This window comes from Salmo trutta, chromosome 8 (assembly GCF_901001165.1).
Source record: "Salmo trutta chromosome 8, fSalTru1.1, whole genome shotgun sequence".
Classification (NCBI taxonomy): domain Eukaryota; kingdom Metazoa; phylum Chordata; class Actinopteri; order Salmoniformes; family Salmonidae; genus Salmo; species Salmo trutta.
The window spans coordinates 36,082,284-36,098,850 of NC_042964.1; the positions used below are offsets into that span (position 1 = coordinate 36,082,284).

The following is a 16,567-nucleotide window of genomic DNA, read 5'->3' on the forward strand; positions in this document are numbered from 1 at the left end:
GTCAAGAGTGTCACCTCCTTTGAAGAGGGGGATGACAGCAGCTGCTTTCCAATCTATGGGAATCTCAGACGACACGAGAGGTTGAACAGGCTAGTAATAGGGGTTGCAATAATTTCGGCAGATAATTTTAGAAAGAAAGGGTCCAGATTGTCTAGCACGGCTGATTTGTAGGGGTCCAGATTTTGCAGCTCTTTCAGAACATCAGCTGAATGGATTTGGGAGAAGGAGAAATGGGTAAGGCTTGGGCGATTAGCTGTGGGGGGTGCAGTGCTGTTGACTGCAGTAGGGGTAGCCAGGTGGAAAGCATTTGCGACCAAGCTTTAACTTCCTGACTGATGTCTTGAGATGTTGCTTCAATATATCCACATCATTTTCCATCCTCATGATACCATCTATTTTGTGAAGTGCACCAGTCCCTCCTGCAGCAAAGCATCCCCACAACATGATTCTGTCACCCCCGTGCTTCACGGATGGAATGGTTTTCTTCGGCTTGCAAGCCTCCCCCTTTTTCCTCTGAACATAACGATGGTCATTATAACCAAACAGTTATATTTTTGTTTCATCAGACCAGAGAACATTTCTCCAAAAAGTACGATCTTTGTCCCCATGTGCAGTTGCAAACCGTAGTCTGTCTTTTTTATGGCGGTTTTGGAGCAGTGGCTTCTTCCTTGCTGAGCGGCCTTTCAGGTTATGTCGATATAGGACTCGTTTTACTGTGGATATAGATACCTTTGTATCTGTTTCCTCCAGCATCTTCACAAGGTCCTTTGCTGTTGTGGGATTGATTTGCACTTATCGCACCAAAGTACGTTCATCTCTAGGAGACACAACGCGTCTCCTTCCTGAGCGGTATGTCGTGACGTTGTATTAGTTAATGTGACGACTGTTGCTCATCGAATGATTAACGGTTTATAATTACGTGATTAAATGAATTAAGCAATGAATCAAGCAATTATTAACTCATTAACCTGGGGCACCATGGGAACATTGTTTTGATTGAGTTTCTATTTCCCAAATTAACTCAAAGGATATCAGAATATCGATTACAACAGTCGCTAAATTAATCAGTTTCCTCTACAGTCTCATAATCTGAAAGTCGTATAATCCGGGAATCTGCACGGACCCGGGCTTTACCACTGAATTTACCACACCAATCTTAGTTGATTATTTATTTACTAGCAAGCTAAAATGATGATAAAAATGCACATACACAAAACACAGTCTAGCTATTGATTAGGACTTAGTATAACGGGCCAACACACTATGGCGCTGGTTACCCAAAATGGGGATTTTAAAGAGAGAGAAAGAAAGGAAGTACACGAGAGAAATATACATTTGGGTTCATTTGTCAGCCATGCTTATTTAAAATTAGCCTTGCCCCGAACTGCCGCTCTTATGGGTCAGAATACAATGATGTAATTACGTGTTGTAGTTCTCAGGTGGGAAGCTCCGCGTGGGTCGTTTAGGCTTTTAAATGACGCACTTCTTCTCCGGCGCAACTCTCTGGTTGTCCTCACGATGTCAGTGTCCTTCTTGGCTAAGTGGTCTGATCCTCACCCTTGATCGGAAAGGGGTCTTCTCACAGCTTCGGCTCGAATGGTGTCGATACCACGATTCAATGGAGAGTGGAGGCTGGGTGGTTCGGCTTGAATTCACCCGCTTAGACACAGCTACTCGTCCGTAGCTCGTGTAGAAAAATATTTCTTTGTCTTCAACCTTGTGTTTCGTTTTGGGGTTCGTCGACTTTGTTAGACCTTGGCTGCAGCTTGGGGTCAATAGTCTACTATGTTAATTCTTCACTCTCCTGTCTTATACCCTCGGGTCAGAAGTGGGCGTAACAGCCTTTAGGGCGATTCTCTGGGCGGACCAAGTACAGGGGGCAAGGCTTAGATTTGGCTAAAAATCCGATTTTAGACACTAACTTCACATTTCATCTTTATCAAAACATTCTGTTTGATTTGGATATTTTCCAAACAGCGTACAATGTATAAACATCAGGCATATACTGGGAAAACTCTTAAAGGTACAATGTTTTCATAATAACGTCATCTCTTAACCTTTAAAAACCAATACAAAAGTTACATACATTTTAATATTCCACTTTTCGTCATAACCACCATCGTGGCTGACGGAAACCATTGTTCCAAAGTTCCTTTATTGCATGTTTAAGGTTCTGAGGCCAGTTCTCCATTGTTAGGACAAAGGAATTTCTCTGTATTATGGGCATGAGGTGTCATAAAACCCCCACATCTTCAGACCCCTAGATCTCTCCTCCTCTGTTGGGGGTTTGGGAGATAATCTGTAGGGTGGTGGTCTCCTGTACCCTGACCTGATCAGGACAGTCATGACAGGTATGACGGCTGCGTGGTCCCATGGTGTTTATACTTGCGTACTATTCTTTGTACAGATGAACGTGGTACCTTTAGGTGTTTGGAAATTGCTCCCAAGGATGAACCAGACTTGTGGAGGTCTCAGTCAACTTAGTGTATGCAAACTTCTGACCCACTGGAATTGTGATACAGTGAATTATAAGTGAAATAATCTGTCTGTAAACAATTGTTTGAAAAATGACTTGTGTCATGCACAAAGTAGATGTCCTAAATGACTTGCCAAAACTATAGTTGTTAACAAGAAATGTGTGGAGTGGTTGAAAAACAAGTTTTAATGACTCCAACCTAAGTGTATGAAAACTTACGACTTCAACTGTATATGTACTGTACCTAACAATAAAACACTATATTTAAAGGTTTATTAGGCACCTAAACAATATATACAATAGGCCTATATTTTTGTCAGACAGACACAAAGGCATGCAGACAGATCAATTGTAAATGGAGTTCACTGCTTTACACTGGAACATGATGTGTGCATAGATAAAACACACACCACACAAGACCCTTCTCCTCCTCTCCCCTCCCCTCCTCTCCCCTCCTCTCCCCTCCTCTCCCCTTATCTCCCCTCCTCTCCCCTCCTTTCTCCTCATCTCCCCTCCTTTCCCCTCTCCCTCCCCTCCTCTCCCCTCTCCCTCCCCTCCTCTCCCCTCTCCCTCCCTGTGTTAGCATGACAGTAAACACTTTCCTCTCCCCGCTAACGCTTAACAAGGCCTGAAGGCCTCTGTCCTCTCCACTGGGATTTAACAAGCCGACCGCCTAAATGCTCCGACGGGAGAGACTGTCGCCCGGTAAAGCCAGCACTCAAATAAAAGCAGACCATAACCCCCACGGAGATATGTCCGGAACTCAGACAGGGTCCCAGACAGAGAGAGGGAGAGACAGAGGGAGAAAAATGAATAGGAGACCATAAAGTCCTCTACCCCAGGAAGAGGTAGAGAGGATGTGGTGGCTTTCTATTTCAGGCAGTGTGACACTGAATCACAGGTCTGGTCCGGGTGTATTAAGGTCTGGTCTGGGTGTATTAAGTTCTGGTCTGGGTGTATTAAGGTCTGGTCCGGGTGTATTAAGGTCTGGTCCGGGTGTATTAAGGGCTGGTCTGGGTGTATTAAGTTCTGGTCTGGGTATATTAAAGTCTGGTCTGGGTGTATTAAAGTCTGGTCTGGGTGTATTAAAGTCTGGTCTGGGTGTATTAAGGTCTGGTCTGGGTGTATTAAGGTCTGGTCTGGGTGTATTAAGGGCTGGTCTGGGTGTATTAAGGGCTGGTCTGGGTGTATTAAGGACTGGTCTGGGTGTATTAAGGGCTGGTCTGGGTGTATTAAGGACTGGTCTGGGTGTATTAAGGACTGGTCTGGGTGTATTAAGGGCTGGTCTGGGTGTATTAAGGGCTGGTCTGGGTGTATTAAGGGCTGGTCTGGGTGTATTAAGGGCTGGTCTGGGTGTATTAAGGGCTGGTCTGGGTGTATTAAGGGCTGGTCTTGGTGTATGTATTAAGCCCGGACTGACCTGGCTGTCAGCAGACTCCGTCTCAGACCGTAAGTTAGAAGCACCAGGTCCAGTGCTCCTCCATTGTGAGTTCTACAGTGGTCCAGCAGTGATAATCGTACAACCCTTTACAGCCTGGCATGAAGAACATCCTACATGCCACTCAGAGCTCTAAAGCTCTCTGACTAACTCAGTGCTATCAAAATATATACAACCTCTGTTCTCCACAGACAGACAGACAGGCTGTGGTACACACAGACAGCAAGCTCTCTTGATCTCCTTGACAAACAGGCCTTGATCACCCCTGAACACTCATGATTTGGGGCAGTTTTATATGACCCCGTGACCTGACCAGGACAGGAGTTTTACATGACCAGGTGACCTGACCAGGACAGGAGTTTTACATGACCAGGTGACCTGACCAGGACAGGAGTTTTACATGACCAGGTGACCTGACCAGGACAGGAGTTTTACATGACTAGGTGATCCGACCAGGACAGGAGTTTTACATGACCAGGTGACCTGACCAGGACAGGAGTTTTACATGACCAGGTGACCTGACCAGGACAAGAGTTTTACATGACCAGGTGACCTGTCCAGGACAGGAGTTTTACATGACCAGGTGACCTGACCAGGACAGGAGTTTTACATGACCAGGTGATCCGACCAGGACAAAGGAAGGACCTTAGTTCTGATGACCGTGTGGTTGAGGACGCTGAGGAGGCCATGTCATGTTCAAAGCCAGACAGACAGACAGACAGACAGACAGACAGACAGGTGAAACTGTACAGTCAATTCAGTACTGTATTTACCCCCCCTGGCACCAGGAGCAGTGTAGTGTACTATAGCACCCTGGACTGGAGTTATGACAATAAACCAGGGATCAGGTCTTGTTTGAGGCCCTTCCACCCTGATCTTGGTCGTTTATGAGAGGGTGAGACAGGCAGACGGAGACAGACGGCCGGCCGGGTGGTTGCTCCACCTCAGATCACAGAGAAGCAGACAGACCTGACTAGATGAGATTAGAGAGACAGAGTCTCCCGGCTCCACACTGCCTTAGCGCTTAGCACTGTCTGCCCAACCAGAGCCTTCTCTCATTTCCTCCCTGTAAAGACCTGCACTCTAATCACAAGGGGAAATGGTTACGCCGCTCCTCTTTCATTTCACTTAGCGGTTTGTGATGGATGACGGATGGAGCCAATTACTGTCCTCCACTACCAACGAGTGCCTAGGTTAAATAAACACGGGCCAGTTGTTGCACTGGAGTAAGGGGAAGAGTTTTGGTCCATGTCTGACATGGCACCATGGTGCCATTTCAGACACAGCTTGGTATTTAGACCACCTGTCAGATGTGTTTGTATGGAGGATGGAACAGAGGTTGTGGCCAGACAGACAGACAGTGTTGTTCTGAACTGTGTGTCCAGTTCTCCGTCTCCTCTGTGACATCATCAGTGTGCGTGCGTCCGTGCCGCCTGGCTACCGGCTCTAAACACACAAACACATCTGAACAACCACCAGACTAAACACAACACGCACTGCCTTGTGCTTAATCACGGACCAGTTAGCGCACACATGCAGTCTCTCTCTCTCTCCCTCTCCCTCTCCCTCTCCCTCTCCCTCTCCCTCTCTCTCCCTCTCCCTCTCTGTCTTAGTCTACAGTAGCAGCCCAGCCCTGTTTGATTCCTGTTAATCTCATTGGAGGGTGTTATAGGTTTCCAGTTAACTAACACTCCCTCTAAATGCCCCATTGGTGATTTACTGGGCTTTCAACAGCACAACAGGGCTCCATAAACACACACTCACACCAGCACTTACATGCACACTCTCTCTCTCTTTCGCTCTCTTTCTCTCTTTCTCTCTCTCTTTCTCTCTCCCTCTTCCTCTGTCTTTCTCTCTCTCTCTCTCTCTCGCTCTTGTATTCAATACCTTTGACTCAGTCTTACTGTACCAAGCAGTGGCTGGTCAGCCAGTAAAAAGAGCTCAGCTCAGCTCAGCTCTGTCCTGTCTGGGTAGTGTGAGTCCACAGGGTTACATTCCTGCCTCTGGTGTCATCCCCACATCTCCTCACCCTCACCAGACTTCAATAGGCCTTCAGAAAGAAGAAAGAGAAGGACAATTCTTCCTCAACAAACACAGGCACAAATACCTACCTGGTCTACGACTGAGACGCTTGGGGTTTGTTTGTCAAGCCAAGCAAGCACCCCGCCGTTAAGGAAGGCTATGTCTTTGCCTGACTGGTAGTTTTCTCTCCCCCTGCTCTCTCTCTCTCTCTCTCTCTCTCTCTCTCCCTCTCTCTCTCTCTCTCTCTCAGACGTGGATGAGTGCATGGACAACAACGGAGGATGCCAGCAGGTGTGTGTGAACAACATGGGAAGCTACGAGTGTATGTGTAAGCAAGGCTTCTTCCTCAGCGACAACCAGCATACCTGCATCCACCGCTCCGATGGTGAGTGGACAAGTGTGTGTGTGTGTGTAGTCTGTGTGTGTGTGTGTGGACTGTGTGTTGTGTGTGTAGAGACTGGACATGAGTGTGTGGCACTTTCTTAGTTCTTTTCCACTGTCTATGTGTCTCTGTGCTCCTCTGGGCCGTGCCAGTCCTCTCTCTCCAGCCTTTCTCTCTCAAACCATCACAACTGATATGTAACATTAGTACTCCTCCTAATAAGCATTTCCCCCCGGACATGACCCGTGACATCGCTACAGAATTTTGGTTAGAGGTTGGGGGGGTCAAATGCGAAGGCATCCACTAGGGTTGCAAAGGGTCGGAAACTTTCCGGTAAAGTTCTGAAGTTAAGCCCTGGAATTTGGGGAATTTTGCTTAAATTCGTCAAAAAAAAGTTCGCTCATAACAGTGAACCTTTTTTTGTGGGATACACAAGGCAATTCTAGGTCTTGTGGCATATTTTGGTTAAACTATCCCCAATTCAATGGAATCGCAACCCTCTGCATGCACAGTGCATTCTTCCATCACATGTGCAGTGCACTCTTCTGATTCTCAAGATCTTGCACACTAATGAGATGCTATTGAGCCCACACTACTACACTGTCTGAGCCAAGGACTACATGCTTTCTGGTAAGTTTTGATTACAATACTGGGTGGGGTGAATATATTTTATATGACATACATTCTTTTTTGTTAACTAGTAAATAGTAGCCTACAGCAAAGTGTGTTTAAATCATTTCTGCTAGTTAGGTTTTTCTACCTTGTGGGTTTTAGCTTGCTTGAGCCTGCTAACTGAGGAGTGTTAATTCACCTGTTTCCATACACGTTTCATTTTAAAACGTTTTTTTTTTTTTTTTTTTTTACTAATGAGTTGTTTAATCAAACTGCTTAACTATTTATCAGTGCATGGAATTGTATTTGGGTTTTATTTACTCATTTTTCTCTAATCTTTACAGGAAAATGCCATGGGCACTATCTGATGTGTGGAGACATTTCACTGCAGCTAATGTAGAAGAAAAAGCTGTGTACATTTGTAAATACTGTGCCAAATCATATGTGAAGAATGCAACAAAGATGCAGAATCATCTGGCCAAGTGCATAAAGTTCCCTCAGCGCTCACAACAAGCAACCTCTGACAAAAGTCCCTCTACTTCTATTCGAGGTGAAAATGATGAATCAGACACCTTATCGATAGCAACAGCTCATGGTCCTTCTGGAATCAGAAGTTTTTTTGACTCAATGGAGGAACGTTGTCAGAGAGATGCTGATGAATGTCTTGTTCGAGCTGTATATGCAACTGGTTCACCTCTGATGCTCACAGGCAATGTGTATTGGAAGATATTTCTGAATGTTCTTCACCCAGCATACACCCCTCTAACCAGATATGCTTTATCTACTCATTGGCTGGATGCAGAGTTCAATAGAGTTCAAGTGAAGGTTAAGCAAATCATAGAGAAGACTGTATTCCAACCATCTCTGATGGGTGGTCGAAGGTTTGTGGGCAAGGAATAATTAACTACATCATCTCCACCCCTCAACCAGTATTCTACAAGAGCACAGACACAAGGGACAACAGACACACCGGTCTCTACATTGCAGATGAGCTGAAGGCAGTCATCAATGACCTTGGACCACAGAAGGTATTTGCACTGGTGACAGACAATGCTGCAAACATGAAGGCTGCTTGGTCTAAAGTGGAGGAGTCCTACCCTGCTCATGCATTGAATCTGCTCCTCAGGGACATCATGGCACTGAAAATAATAGATACACTCTACAAGAGAGCCAAGGAAATGGTTAGGTATGTGAAGGGTCATTAAGTTATAGCCGCAATCTACCTCAGCAATCAAAGTGAGAAGAATAAGAGCGCCACATTGAAGCTGCCCAGCAACACCTGTTGGGGTGGTGTTGTCATCATGTTTGACAGTCTCCTGGAGGGGAAGGAGTCTTTCCAAGAAATGGCCATATCACAGTCTGCCGATATGGACAGCCCCATCAAGAGGATCCTCCTGGATGATGTATTTTGGGAGAGAGTGGTAAGCAGCCTGAAACTCTTGAAACCTATAGCAGTAGCCATTGCACGGATTGAGGGAGAGAATGCCATCCTGTCTGATGTTCAGACTCAGCTTGCAGATGTAAGAGAATAATCCGTACTGCCCTGCCCACTTCACTGTTGCTCCAAGTAGTGGAAACTGCAGTTCTGAAATACACCAAAAAGCGTGAAGACTTCTGCCTGAAGCCCATACATGCCGCAGAGTACATGTTGGACCCCAAGTATGCTGGCAAGAGCATCCTGTCTGGTGCAGAGATTAACAAGGCATATGGTGTCATCACTACCGTGTCTCGCCACCTTGGCATGGATGAGGGCAAGGTTCTTGGCAGTCTGGCAAAGTACACTTCCAAGCAAGGGCTTTGGGATGGAGATGCAATATGGCATTCGTGCCTACATATCTCATCAGCCACCTGGTGGAAGGGACTTTGTGGATCTGAGGCTCTTTCCCCTGTTGCCTCCATCATCCTCCAAATCCCACCAACATCAGCCTCAGAGCGCAACTGGTCCTTGTTTGGGAACACACACACCAAAGCACGCAACAGGCTGACCAATACAAGGGTTGAAAAATTGGTGGTCATCCGGGCAAATTTGAGGCTTTTTGAGCCTGACAAAGAGCCATCCTCAACAAGGTTGGAAAGTGACAGTGAAGATGAGGCCTCAGAGTCTGATGTTCAAGCGGTGGACATTGAGGAGGTCCAGGGAGAAGACATGGAAGCCTGAGAGGAAGACAACCAAAGCTTTAGTTTCTAGACTATAATTTTACAGATGTATGTTGAAAGCGTTTCTGGAAGATGCGATGGATCATTGGGGATCATTCAATATTCCCTTTCTTTTGTTGGTCAGTGAAATCATCCCATGTGAAGAGTCAACTAATTTATTTAAAGTTCAATTCGTAACTACACTACCGGTCAAAGGTTTTAAAGCACCTACTCATTCAAGGGTTTTTCTTTATTTTTACTATTTTCTACATTGTGGAATAATAGTGAAGACATCAACACTATGAAATAACACATACTGTATGGAATCATGTAGTAACCAAAAAAGTGTTTAACATATAAAAATAGCCACCCTTTGCCTCGATGAAAGCTTTGCACACTCTTGGCATTCTCTCAACCAGCTTCACCTGGAATGCTTTTCCAACAGTCTTGAAGGAGTTCCCACATATGCTGAGCACTTGTTGGCTGCTTTTCCTTCACTCTGCGGTCCAACTCATCCCAAACCATCTCAATTTGGTTGAGGTCGTGGGATTGTGGAGGCCAGGTCATCTGATGCAGCACTCAATCACTCTCCGTCTTGGTCAAATAGCCCTTACACAGTCTTGAGGTGTGTTGGGTCATTGTCCAATTGAAAAATAAATTATAGTCCCACTAAGCCCACACCAGATGGGATGGAGTATCGCTGCAGAATGCTGTGGTAGCCATGCTGGTTAACCTGTCTGGGCTAGGGGGCAGTATTGAGAATTTTGGAAAAATATGTTCCCATTTTTAACTGCCTCCTACACCAACTCAGAAGCTAGAATATGCATATTATTGTTCAGGTTTGGATAGAAAACACTCTGAATTTTCTAAAACTGTTTGAATGGTGTCTGTGAGTATAACAGAACTCCTATGGCAGGCAAAAACCTGACAAGGTTTCAAGCAGGAAGTACCCTGTCTGACAAGGAGTCGTGCGTCTTGCATCTTTTTATTGAAAAGTAAGGATCTTAGCTGTAACGTGACAATTCCCAGGGCTCCAATAGGCTCTCAGAGCCCGCGAAATAACTGAAGGTTTACGAGGGAGCCTCAGGTTGAAACATGTTATCGCCTTTTGTAAGTGGATGCTCCGATGACCTTTGAATGATGCGCATGCATGAGTCGCTTCTGAGGAGAAATTTTATTCGGCTGTTTAGGCTCAATGCATACTCCCGGTCGGAATATTATCACTTCTCTACGACATAAATGGCATAAAAATTGGTTTTAAACAGCGGTTGACATGCTTCGAAGTACGGTAATGGAATATTTAGACATTTTTGACACGCCAATGCGCCATGCGCGAAACCGGGAAGAAGCATTCTAGAACTCACGAACAAAACGTCGCTGTTTGGATATAACGATGGATTATTTGGGACCAAACCAACATTTGTTATTGAAGTAGAAGTCCTGGCAGTGTATTCTGATGAAGAACAAGCAAGGTAAGAACATTTTTCTTATAGGAAATGTGATTTTGGTGGATGCTGACCTGGGTGGGTATCTAAATAGCTAGCCCTGTAATGCCGGGCTATGTACTTAGATTATTGCAAAATGTGCTTCATCCGAAAAGTGCATAGAGGAGTAATGTATCTATAATTCTTAAAATAATTGTTATGCTTTTTGTGAACGTTTATCGTGAGTAATTTAGCAAACTGTTAGTAAATTCAACGGAAGTTTGCCGGGGGTTATGCGTTTTCTGAACGTCACATGCTAATGCAAAAAGCTGTTTTTTGATATAAATATGAACTTGATTGAACAGACATGCATGTATTGTATAACACAATGTCCTAGGTGTGTCATCTGATGAAGATCATCAAAGGTTAGTGCTGCATTTAGCTGTGGTTTGGGTTTATGTGACATGATATGCTAGCTTGAAAAATGGCTGTCTGATTTTTTCTGGCTGGGCACTCTGCTGACATAATCTAATGTTTTGCTTTCGTTGTAAAGCCTTTTTGAAATCGGACAGTGGGGTTAGATTAACGAGATTCTTGTCTTTAAATAGCTGTAAAATAGTCATATGTTTGAGAAATTGAAGTAATAGTATTTCTAACGATTCAAAAATCGCGCCACTGGAATATCAGTAGCTGTTACGTAGGTGGGACGAAATCGTCCCACATACCCCAGACAGGTTAAGTGTGCCTTGAATTCTAAATAAATCACTGACAGTGTCACCAGCAAAGCAACCCCCCACCATCACACCTCCTCCTCCATGCTTCACGGTGGGAACCACACATGCAGAGATCATCCGTTCACCCACACTGCATCTCCCAAAGACACGGCGGTTGGAACCAAAAATCTCACATTTGGACTCCAGACCAAAGGGCAAATTTCCACCGGTCTAATATCCATTGCGTGTGTTTCTTGGCTCTTCTTATTATTGGTGTCCTTTAGTAGTGGTTTCTTTGCAGCAATTCGACCATGAAGGCCTGACTCATGCAGTCTCCTCTGAACAGTTGATGTTGAGATGTGTCTTTTACTTGAACTCTGTGAAGCATTTATTTGGGCTGCAATTTCTGAGGTGCAGTTAACTCTAATGAACTTATTCTCTGCAGCATAGGTAACTCTGGGTCTTCCATTCCTGTGGTGGTCTTCATGAAAGCCAGTTTCATCATAGCGCTTGATGGTTTTTGCAACTGCACTTGAAAAAACTTTAAAAGTTCTTGAAATGTTCCATATTGACTGACCTTCATGTCTTAAAGTAATGATGGACTGTTGTTTCTCTTTGCTTATTTGAGCCTAGTTCTTGCCATAATATGGGCTTGGTCTTTTACTAAATAGGGCTATCTTCTGTATACCACCCCTACCTTGTCACAACACAACTGATTGGCTCAAATGCATGAAGGAAAAACATTCCACAAATTAACTTTTAAGAAGGCACACCTGTTAATTGAAATGCATTCCAGGTGACTACCTCATGAAGCTGGTTGAGCGAATGCCAAGAGTGTGCAAAGCTGTCATCAAGGCAAAGGGTGGCTCTTTTTTGGTTAGTACATGATTCCATATGTGTTATTTCATAGTTTTTATGTCTTCACTATTATTCTACAATGTAGAAAATAGTAAAAAATAAAAAACCCTTGAATGAGTAGGTGTTCTAAAACTTCTATTGGAAGAATTTAATCATTTGCAATTATGTCTACTTATGATAAGGTAAAAGGTTTATGTTTCTGTCTCCATATAATATGGTAAATATATCCAATGCAAAAAACATCTACATTTAAATGGTATTAATATTAATTCGCATATATTCCTGTTAATTCCCATATATTTCCGTTAATTCCCATATATTCCAGTTAATTCCCACGGAAGGTTTCCACCTCTGAATATTACCCAAAATGTGCAACACCAGCGTCCACCATGCCTCGCCTTTGTGCAGTGACCATTAACCGCGGAACGCGGCGAGGAGTGGGCGGGATGCGTGACTTCTGACACGCATGTTTCTCGTCCGTGTGATCCTCCTACGGCTGATTGCGGTTTTCATCCTTAACCTCGCTGGTGCTCCGGCTTCCCCGGCCCATTCCGCCTGTCAGACTTCATTTATGGTCTCAGTCTGGATCAGTGAGGATCTGAGAGGTGACGGGGGGAGGCAGAGAGAACATCCTCCTCTGCACTGAGGAATCACAGCACATTCCTCCAAAAATACACAGTTCAACAAATAGGCCAACACACACACAAAAACACAAAAACACACACAAAAACACACACACACACACACACACACACAAAAACACACACACATCGGCAGACACTGGACACAGGCACACAAACAGTAGTATGCACACACAAAGGCGTGAGCGCACACAGACTCGCCGCACACACACACACACACACACACACACACACACACACACACACACACACACACACACACACACACACACACACACACACACACAGCAGCAGCACTGTAATTGAGGAGTTCAGAGAGATATGGAAGGATCCTCATCCATCATCTCTGTGATGTCACTATCGGACACTTCAGGAATGTGGAGAGAGGTGAGTGACTGAGGGGGTGGAGGAGAGTGAGGGGCAATGAGGTGACCTCTCTCTCGCTCTCTCTCTCTCTTTCTCTTTAGCTCGTTCTATGGTCTTGGATTGGGCTAGTAGGGCAGTGTGAGCAGGGAAGCAGGGCTGTTAGGGCACACAGTCAGAGGGAATTCAGACGAGCTGAAGAAAGAGTGAAAGAGACACAGAAATAGAAACATTCCATGTTTGCTCTCTGGAAAACCCACGAACCTGGATGTGAATATCTCCCTTTCCTCTCATAGTCTCTCTCTCTTTCTCTCTCTCTTTCATGCTCCGTTCTGTCCCTCTCTATCTACCCCTCACCCTCCTATCCCGTCTCTCTTTCCACCAACTCTGTCTCTCAGTCTCTCCTCTCCTGTCCTCTCTATATCTCTCTATTTTTTCACATCAAAGCCATTCCTCAGTTAACATGTGTAATTAGTTGGCCTGTCAGAGATGCTGGGGGTAAACAGCCTCTAAAGCAGCCTGGTGTATTCCTTCAGCCCACCTCTACCCACCCCTGACCAGCCCCAGTCCAGTCACAGCCTGCCCCTGTGGCCCTCAATCGGACGCTTGTCTCCCTGCTCCTCCCAGACGGGAATAGCAGCAGCTTCTAGGTGTTCCAGAGGAGTCTCCACGCCTGTTTCCATCTCTCTCTCCATACCTCTCTCTCTCTCTCTCTCTCTCTCTCTCTCTCTCTCTCTCTCTCTCTCTCTCTCTCTCTCTCCTCTCTCTCTCTCTCTCTCTCTCTCTCTCTCTCTCTCTCTCCTCTCTCTCTCTCTCTCTCTCTCTCTCTCTCTCTCTCTCTCTCTCTCTCTCTCTCTCTCTCTCTCTCTCTCTCTCTTTCTCTCTCTCTCTCTCTCTCTCTCTCTTTCTCTCTCTCTATATATATATATATATATATATATATATATATATATATATATATATATGCGGTATGTCTCTCTACATTTACATTACATTTGAGTAATACATTTTTTTTTAAAAACAACAGCAATACAATAAAATACAATATAAAGGCAATATGAATGGCCATTCCACCGTGGGTGATCTGCTCAGCCCCACCCACCCCGAGACCCCGGCAAGGCGAAGCCCCCGCCCCCAGCCCAAGGGGATTTTTCAAGGGTGGGAAGGACCAAACCCCGGCCGACGCCCGGGCTGGCATGGAAGCGAGCACACCCAGAACCACCAGGACCAGAACACACAGACCAGTTAGTGTGAAACCAAAACCCAAAACATAAATAACAAAACGCAAAACATACAATAATCACATCCCCACCCTCACCCCTGATTGGAGGACCTCAAACATTTATACTGTGCATGTATTTATTCCATTACTCATTAATTCCATCCTTCAGACAGGCACAGATCAACCCATCTTTTCCAGTAAATCATCATTCTACCATTTCCTCTTCTAATACATCCCTCCACTCTGCCATGGTGTCTCACCAGGAACCTCCCCATCAATCTACCATGGTGTCTCACCAGGAACCTCCCCATCATTCTACCATGGTGTCTCACCAGGAACCTCCCCATCATTCTACCATGGTGTCTCACCAGGAACCTCCCCATCATTCTACCATGGTGTCTCACCAGGAACCTCCCCATCATTCTACCATGGTGTCTCACTAGGAACCTCCCCATCATTCTACCATGGTGTCTCACCAGGAACCTCCCCATCATTCTACCATGGTGTCTCACCAGGAACCTCCCATCAATCTACCATGGTGTCTCACCAGGAACCTCCCCATCATTCTACCATGGTGTCTCACTACGAACCTCCCCATCATTCTATCATGGTGTCCTACTAGGAACCTCCCCATCGTTCTACCATGGTGTCACACTAGGAACCTCCCCATCATTCTACCATGGTGTGCACTAGGAACCTCCCCATCATCCTACCATGGTGTCTCACTTGGAAGCTCCCCATCATTCTACCGTGGTGTCGTACTAGGAACCTCCCCATCATTCTACCATGGTGTCTCACTAGGAACCTCCCCATCATTCTACCATGGTGTCTCACAAGGGACTTGAACCTCCCCATCATTCTACCATGGTGTCTCACTAGGAAACTCCCCATCATTCTATCATGGTGTCTCACTAGGGACTTGAACCTCCCCATCATTCTACCATGGTGTCTCACTAGGGACTTGAACCTCCCCATCATTCTACCATGGTGTCTCACTAGGGACTTGAACCTCCCCATCATTCTACCATGGTGTCTCACTAGGGACTTGAACCTCCCCATCATTCTACCATGGGGTCTCACTAGGGACTTGAACCTCCCCATCATTCTACCATGGGGTCTCACTAGGGACTTGAACCTCCCCATCATTCTACCATGGGGTCTCACTAGGGACTTGAACCTCCCCATCATTCTACCATGGTGTCTCACTAGGGACTTGAACCTCCCCATCATTCTACCATGGGGTCTCACTAGGGACTTGAACCTCCCCATCATTCTACCATGGTGTCTCACTAGGAAACTCCCCATCATTCTATCATGGTGTCTCACTAGGGACTTGAACCTCCCCATCATTCTACCATGGTGTCTCACTAGGGACTTGAACCTCCCCATCATTCTACCATGGGGTCTCACTAGGGACTTGAACCTCCCCATCATTCTACCATGGGGTCTCACTAGGGACTTGAACCTCCCCATCATTCTACCATGGGGTCTCACTAGGGACTTGAACCTCCCCATCATTCTACCATGGTGTCTCACTAGGAAACTCCCCATCATTCTATCATGGTGTCTCACTAGGGACTTGAACCTCCCCATCATTCTACCATGGTGTCTCACTAGGGACTTGAACCTCCCCATCATTCTACCATGGTGTCTCACTAGGGACTTGAACCTCCCCATCATTCTACCATGGGGTCTCACTAGGGACTTGAACCTCCCCATCATTCTACCATGGGGTCTCACTAGGGACTTGAACCTCCCCATCATTCTACCATGGGGTCTCACTAGGGACTTGAACCTCCCCATCATTCTACCATGGTGTCTCACTAGGGACTTGAACCTCCCCATCATTCTACCATGGGGTCTCACTAGGGACTTGAACCTCCCCATCATTCTACCATGGTGTCTCACTAGGAAACTCCCCATCATTCTATCATGGTGTCTCACTAGGGACTTGAACCTCCCCATCATTCTACCATGGTGTCTCACTAGGGACTTGAACCTCCCCATCATTCTACCATGGTGTCTCACTAGGAAACTCCCCATCATTCTATCATGGTGTCTCACTAGGGACTTGAACCTCCCCATCATTCTACCATGGTGTCTCACTAGGAAACTCCCCATCATTCTATCATGGTGTCTCACTAGGGACTTGAACCTCCCCATCATTCTATCATGGTGTCTCACTAGGGACTTGAACCTCCCCATCATTCTACCATGGTGTCTCACTAGGGACTTGAACCTCCCCATCATTCTACCATGGGGTCTCACTAGGGACTTGAA

The 16,567-nt window shown here is 45.7% G+C and overlaps 1 protein-coding gene across 1 annotated transcript in view; it reads left to right on the plus strand.

Moving 5' to 3' along the window:
• The window catches only part of LOC115198788 (signal peptide, CUB and EGF-like domain-containing protein 1), a gene marked incomplete in the record, with an annotated part of 78,443 nt that overhangs the window by 24,756 nt on the left and 37,120 nt on the right, over positions 1 to 16,567 (plus strand). The window contains 1 exon segment of the mRNA XM_029761065.1: positions 6,187 to 6,321. Coding sequence (XP_029616925.1) covers positions 6,187 to 6,321 — 135 coding nt within the window.